This window comes from Cyanistes caeruleus, chromosome 10, assembly GCF_971803275.1.
Source record: "Cyanistes caeruleus chromosome 10, bCyaCae1.hap1.1, whole genome shotgun sequence".
Lineage (NCBI taxonomy): Eukaryota > Metazoa > Chordata > Aves > Passeriformes > Paridae > Cyanistes > Cyanistes caeruleus.
The window spans coordinates 8,168,984-8,176,799 of NC_141710.1; the positions used below are offsets into that span (position 1 = coordinate 8,168,984).

The window sequence follows — 7,816 nt, forward strand, 5'->3', positions numbered from 1 at the left end:
CACCAGCATCCATCCATCCAAAACTCACTCAAGAGCCCAGCCCCTCACCTTATGGCAAAGTGGAGCTGCAGCACGAGTTGAAAGCCACCACTTTGTTCTGCACACACTTTCTAAAGCTTTGTCACTAGTCCTGACCAAAGAAAGGACTTGTTTCCTCCTCTGTCTCTCTAGGGAAGGCTGTGTGTAGCAGGCATGTACATATCTAGTGTAGTAGTAGTGTTGAATATAAAATTCACGTGTACCTTTTTCTGTGTGTTATGACAAACACAGAATAATGATCTGCAGGTTTTCCATTTTGTGTAGCAGCTCTCAGGGAAAGAGGTCAGATTTAGCAATCGGGATGTTATAAGAGCAAATTCACAAGCTGAAAGAGCCAGCGTGGAACTGGTTAGGAAAGAGTAAAATCTGAATTCCCAACTCTTTTTCTTTTCACAGCTGTTAAGAGTTCAGTGGGTTGAACTGCAATCCTTCAAGTTCATCTGTTGACTCCAACACAAAACTATTATAAACTGTGCCTCTAAAACACGTGATGAAACATTTCTTGAGAGCTATTTATTCCAACTGCAGCAGAGGAAAGTTTTCAGAACACCCGGCATTTGGTAGAGGAAAGGTCTCTTGAGCTTTGCAAAAGGAAGAATTATTTGCATACCAGCGTAAGTTGCTTTTTGATTATTTTTTTTTCCTGCATCACTGAACAAAATAATACTTTTAAGTTTCCCCCACCATGGAAACATGTTCAAGTAGCGCAAAAGTATGTTTAAGTGCCTAGCAGAGAATTTGTATATAGTTTTCTTACTTTAATCATATGTATTGGGGGTTTTATAATTCAGCACTGAACCCAAGATAATTTAATGTTGTGTGTTTCTTTCCTTTAGCGTTTTATGTATCTGAATAAGAGTTCATTCACTTACAATAGTAATGCAGAGGTATAACAGACTGGGAGCTTCAATCAGGTGTGGGGTTGGCAAGCTTACAATTACAAGGAATAAGGAAGAGTTTGGGGTAGCCTTTTTCCAGGTGTTTCTTTTACACCTTTGCTCTGCACTTTACACAGTCTTACATATCCATTTACATTCTCCTCTAGGCTTTAGCTGTGGCAAAGCACTTTCCATGCTGAAGATGGACCATGCAAATGTGACCCAAGCCATGCTTGATGCTGAATCCCCCGGCACAGAAAAGAACAGCAATGAGTATTTTTACATTCTGATTGTCATGTCTTTCTACGGGATCTTCCTGATAGGAATAATGCTTGGCTACATGAAATCCAAAAGAAAAGAGAAGTCATCCCATTTGCTTCTGCTCTACAAAGATGAGGAGAGAGAATGGGGGGAAGCTGTAAAGCCTCTACCGACCGTAGCAGGGCTGAAATCCGTGCAGATCCCCATGATGCTGAACATGCTGCAGGAGAGCATGGTGCCATCCCTGTCCTGCGCCATCTGCTCCATGGAAGGCAGCAGTGTGAGCTCCGAGTCCTCCTCCCCAGATGTGCATTTCACCATCCAGGAGGAAGTGCTGGATACTGAACTCGGGGAAGTGTCAGGAACGCCCCTCAACGAGAGCAGCGAGGGTTCTGTGGAAAACATCCACAAGAACTCCTAGCACTTGCAGGGCTCCCCTGCTCAGCTGCCAAAGCCTGAGTGGAGCTCCCACTGAGAACTTGTGGCTCTGCTTTTCTGCTCTACAATGAACTCTGAACAGGTATCTGTGCTCCTGGGCCCAAGGTGTTCCTGAGAGCTGGCAGGACAAGGAAGCAGTGATACCCAACTTGGAAATGTAACTTGCACGCAATTGGGTTGCTTAATTTCAATTTTTACATTATTATTTCTTACTATGAAAGCTATGAACACGGTGAATATATATGTATTTTGTAACGAGGTAATTATTGCTGGCACGTCTCTGCATATTTCAGAAATCTGTAAATATCTGGGAAATGTCTGGGGAAATTACCCTCATGCAAGTGCCTGGTTATTAAAGATGATGGCTAGTGCTCATACACACAAAGCTGTGATAGACTAGAAATACTCTTACCGTGTTTTACTCATGACAAACCACAGCCACCAGCACATTTGCTCAATGAGGCTTTGAAAGCTGAAAATTTGTTGATTCTGTACTTGAAGGGAGATTGCAGCATGGCTGGAGACTGACTTTAGGTACAGAAAGGACGAAAGACAAGGCAGAAAAAAGAGGCACTGAGTTTCTGTGCAGTTTGTAAAGCCTGGCTCCAGACCCATGACACTTCTCTGTGTCTTTGCTTAAATTATACCTGTACTGCCTGGGTCAGGTTCACCACCTTCTGCTGCAACCCAGCCTGTGACTGAGTTACTGACAGGAAAGGTGGCCTAGTGTTTTGCTTTTGTATTTTGTAAAGTTGTGTACATTTGGTCACTAAAGGCAAAGATCTGTAAGTTAAAGGAGATGTTAAAAGATCTTTGTTACAGGCTGTAAGATGTAGAAAGGCTCAAAGAGATGCTGCTCTCTTACACCCCCTTGAAAAGTAGGTGGAATTCTGAATGGAATTTAGCCTAGCAAGGGTGAATTCCTGGCCCCACTGAAATCATCAGCTGAGTCAGGGCCCAGCACAAGATTTTGTGCTTCTCTGTTGGAGTTACATTCTCTGTTCAAAGTCAGTAAAATTGTACCCATTTACATCATTAAAGAATCTAGACTTTCTGCTCTATTTAAGCCAGTGTAGGTAAGCATTGTGTTACATCATTTTTTTAAACAGCTTGCATGTGACACATGCATTTCTATAAAGCTATTAGTAACTAGTTTTTAAAACCACCACAGACTTTCCCCTCCCCTAATTTAATGGTACTGTGACATTTTTCAAATGCTCATTAAATTTTTTGCTAAATTATTGCACTTTTAAAAGAAGTAAAATTTAATACAAAGAAGAAAATTAATATTTCAGCCATACCTTATATTTTATAATAACTTATTACAGTGTTTTGATGAGGGCTGAGGAGCCTGAATCTAAAGCATTGCACAGCAAAATATTTGCAAAATATCTCCACGTATTTCCTGCACTAAAATAGCTCTGTGATTTATCCACTGGCATTAGAGCTTGAGAGGCAGCTCGAAAAACATGAATGCTGAAGAGCAGAGTGTGCTGTGCTGCTGGGAAGGGCTCAGAGGGTTAATGTGATGCAGGGATGAGGCATGGCTGTCTCTGGAAGCACGGCAGAACAAGGGCTCCATTGTGCTCCAAAAGGGCCTGACTGGGGCAGACTGAAGGCAGCGGGAGTTTTTCCATCGACTTCACTGAACTTTGGATCAGACCATATAAAGCTTTTTGGTAGATTTACTCTAAAAGGGGCTGTTTTAAGTTTGAAAGGAGCCAAATTAAGTTTGGCACTTTGCCTGGAATCACTTGAATCCTAAAACTTTCCAAATGAGACTGACATGTGCAAGTTGTCACATTTTCCATTGCTTTCTCCTTCGTCCTTTACTTTTGGTATAAATGTATTTGTATCTGTAAAAAAAACTGATGTATATAATTCCTAACATCGAGTTGTATATAATTGTCTCATGTATTTAAAGTTTATTGTTTCTACCGGCACTAATTTTATTTAAATAAAGAAACACTTTTCCTGGAAAAGTCTCCATGTTTGTTCACTACGTCAAATAGATTTCCAGTAGCGAGACTGGGCACAATTCCTGCAGGATCCTCTTCTCAGCCCCTTTTTGAAAGGATTCCTTGAGCTTTGCAGGACTGCAGTGTTGTGGGCTGGCTGCAGGGCTGAGCCAGGTGCTCCAAATCCACCTGTGGTCCCTGCTGGCTGTTGGGCAGCACGCTCAGGTCATGAGTGTGTGGCAAGCAGGGCCACAGGGACAGCCTTCTGCAAGGACCTGGGGAGCTGGGGAGGCACTGGAGAGCCTGGCAAAACTGCCATGGAAACTCGTGTTGCTTATCGAGCCTCTGGACTCGTTTGCATTTTGAATTTCAGAGTTAGATTAGCATGGTAGCAAACTGAGTGGGTTAGGGTTGAGGCTGTGGACAAGTATCTGACACAGATCTCTAATCCCACTGGATCTCCACTGCTTGGCCATGGCACGCAGCTGGATTTGTCACAGGCTCTGACCCTGGGTCTCACTGCTGCTCTGTCATTCCCAGGATTACGTAGAGAGGACGTTTTCAGAATCTGCCTTCCTAAGAAGGGGATAAATGTTTAGAGGCAACTTTGAACTTCCCTAAATCTGTTGAGTTACATGTACAGATTCACCAGCACTGGTTAGGACCTGCTTGCACGGGGTAATCTGAGGTTGTTTCAAAAATCAGATTGCTAAAAAAGTCGTATCTGCTTGCTTTCCCACAAAACAGGCTCCCCTGTGCGCTGCTCTCTTCACTCACTCCCTATTAAATAATTCCTGGGGCCTGGTCACAGATTTCTGTGGGGCTCAAGCTGCCCACCAGCAGGGCTGTGTCCTGGGATAGCGGGTCACTCCCTAACGCTGCCTCTCCACATTTACCCAGCCGCTGCCTCGGGGCTCCAGCGTTTCCATTGCCACAGTCATGAATCAAGAAACTTCTGACAGCGCTGGTGATAAGGAGGAAAAACAGAACAAAATGTAAATTACAGCTGTGCTGCATGGATCAAAAAGGTAGCTTATTGCAGCAGCTCCTTGTTTTAAATTGAGCTGCTATAAAGGGAAACACTGCCTTGGTGCCTATTTGCACTGAAAAGAGCTACTGAACACAAAAATGTGGCCATCTTCTTGCAGGTAGTGATGGAGCTATCCTTGGGTTGTGGGGTTGGAGAAAGCATGTAGATAGTTTTGAATATATTTGTTTTTGTCCTAAGGCAATTGTCTTCGTCCAAATCAGTATTTTGATGACACCAGGAGGAAAAAAAAAAAAAAAAGAAGCAAAAATCTATTTTAGCTATAAAAGTTAGATGCATGTGCAAGTGAATGCAATGATGTCTTGAAGACAGCCCAGTGACCCTAGACTGTCAGGCAGCTATTCTCCCAAAATAAAAGAAGTGTAGCTAATCTTCAAAAGCTACAGACAGGAGGGAAAAATATTGCTCCCATTAATCTTGTTTCAAAATCCTTTTGTCTACTAAGGAGTAAAAGGTAATAATATTGCTTTTTCCAAAATAAATGACATTTCCAGTGTGCTTCAGTAACTGAGTTAAGTTAGATTCAGAGCTAATAGATCTTGGCTTAAAGGCCATGATAATTGACTGTAATTTGACTGAATGGAGGTGATCTTTTTTCCAAATTCATTCTTCTTTAAAAGAACACAGCAATTAGGCTCCCATTACTTGGCAGTGCTATACCTCATACATTTACTGCAGTAGTTAACACATAGCCCCTTTGAGAGAAAAGGAGAAGATGGCCACATGTGGCCTGTGTACATGGGCTGGCTCCAGAACCTCCTGTAAATAGAAATGCCAGCTCTAAAGGCTGCCACAAGGTTGGGATCCGTGATAGGACCTGTCCTAAATCCTACCAGTGCGTCATGTTCAGACACACCTGTGAGGTTACTCATTCAATTTTTGTATGTTTTCCATTTTTCCACACCTCTGCAGGTGTACAGGCAAAAATAGCTGCACCTGCTCAGTGCATGGACACTTTGGTAACCAGCTCAACTGGGCAAGGAAATGGAAAAGAAACAAAAAATCAATGAGCACAATTTTTTCAAAGTTTAATTTGGTTTGGTTTTGTTTGGGTAGGTTTCTAGTATGTGTTAGGCCAGGTTAGACTGAGGCTTTTACCACGCAAAGAAGTGACTAAAAAAGGATAATAAAGGCAATTGGATGATGCATTACAGACTGTGTTCCCAGCTCTATCCCTCAGTCATCTATTCAACTGGCCCATGCTTCTCTTGATTATTGTATGATGCTACTTATATTGCTGTCTGTGAAAATACAAGATGTTTCTGATAGATATGAGATGCTTGTGAATTTTAGATGAAAGATATGGTATAAATATAAAACCCTTGCCCAAATAAGAACAGCGAATTTTTTTTTTCCTCTCCTTAATACTGCTAGATGGAACAGTAGTCACTGGCAACAAATGCCAATTTCTATCACTGGGAATATTTCAACTCATCCCTCCTCAGGCCCACAGAAGTTATGGAACAGGATTTTTTGCTTTGCTGAGAGCTGGAGAGCAGGGCAGTAGTTTTGGGATATGGGAGGCCAAATTCAGTTTCCTCTTCAGCTCCAGGTTCTCTGTGATGCTCTGGATTTCTTGCTTTGGCTAAGACTCCCTTTTATGAACTTTCAAGAAGAGCACACCTTCCCTGCCTAAGGCTGATTTGAAGACAACTACACTGAGAATTTCAGAGTGCTGAGCTCTGATAGAAAGTGAGAAAAAACAGAAGAATTGTTTGTCCTTGGAGAAGGAACCAATTAAAGAATTAAAGAATTCCTCTGGTGTGAACTCCAGCTGTTTAGATGGAACTACCATGTGATGCCTGCAGGCCCTGCAGCTTACCTATGAATGCTGGACCTGGAGCAGCCTGCTGTGGGGCTGTCCCCTCCCTGGGACAGCTGTGTCTCATCCCAGCACTGCAAACATCAGCCAAACACTGCAGGAGAGAGGATGTGGGACATGCAAGTGGTTTTGAGTTCCACCCTAGCCAATGCACAAAAGCTCGCTCTTTCCTTCTCCTCAGGAGGAAATATAAACTGTGCACCTCTAGGGATGTACATCCCCCTTCTCTTTCCTCAGATCAGAATAAACTGATCAAACAAGGTTTCCTGTAAGAGAAGAGAGGAAGAGAAAAACTGTTGCTGCTGCTATTTTTTAACACTGGTATGGAGTGATACAGCAGCACGCAGGCTGCCTTGAACATAACACAGGAGAGCCCCAGGGGTGCCTCTTCCAAGGCCTTAATGGAAGACACATCCCATGGTTTTCCTTACAAACACCAGATGCTACAAAATGACCCATTGCTACTGCCAGTCCTGTCAGCAGCAGCAGCCACTGAGTGTCAGCAATTGCTTTCCACACTGCAAGCACTGTTTTGCCACTTCACTGGGAGCAGTGCTGGGAATGCTGAAAGCCCAAGCACCACTGGGACATTTCTCCAGATATGCCTTTCCTCACTCATCACTGCATGAAAGCACTGTGGAATTTTGGGGGATGTGCACTGAGTGCATATGGGTTAATTTCCATTAGCTGCACAGGATTTTACACCAAAGGATGCTGTTGACTTTGGTTACAAGGGTCATGAAAGAAATGACAGTGAGGCCACTGGGTGATGTGATGGTAGCACCTACCCATGTTTGCTGAGAAACAGCTCATTGTGCCTGCACTGGAGGTTTGAAACAGCAGCAAGAGCCCTGCCACGTTCTGTTTCTCAGGGTCTATCTGCTCTGTGTTAAACGTAATTAACTTCAGTCATATCTAATTTGCTGCTCTTTGGCCAGGACCTGTATCTCAGATGGATGCTCACTGTAAAGATTTTTTTCTCCTGTATTCATCAAGAATTCAAGACCAGATTAAAATAATCATTCAGCTCACTTCTGCAGAGATGGCTGCTGAAAGGGCTGACCTTCATCATGCTGCATTGGCAAGAAAAATGCTGCCTTAGAGGTGGCTGCTCAAGGCTTTTATCCCTTCAGGTGATCTATAGGTACTTTACTTACTGTTTGTGTAGACATTTACAGACTGCATTAAACATTAGTTTTGTAATAAAACTCATGAAGAATATTCAATAGATCCCAGAATTTCTTCTGTCAGTAAAAAGAATTTTTTCCACAACTTCTCTTCCACGACCCTTAGTTTGTCTTGTGAAGTACTATCATCAGGAACAGCAAGAACATTCTATTCATGTGGAAAGAAGAGTACAAAACATTTGTAG

At 42.8% G+C, this 7,816-nt stretch overlaps 1 protein-coding gene across 1 annotated transcript; it reads left to right on the forward strand.

Moving 5' to 3' along the window:
• Positions 1 to 572: 572 nt before the first annotated feature.
• KCNE4 (potassium voltage-gated channel subfamily E regulatory subunit 4) lies at positions 573 to 3,598 on the forward strand. Its single transcript, XM_023933231.2, has 2 exons — positions 573 to 653; positions 1,085 to 3,598. Exon 2 carries the CDS (start codon positions 1,111 to 1,113, stop codon positions 1,597 to 1,599), a length of 489 nt encoding a protein of 162 aa, XP_023788999.1. The 5' UTR covers positions 573 to 653; positions 1,085 to 1,110; the 3' UTR covers positions 1,600 to 3,598.
• The last annotated feature ends 4,218 nt before the right edge of the window (positions 3,599 to 7,816 follow it).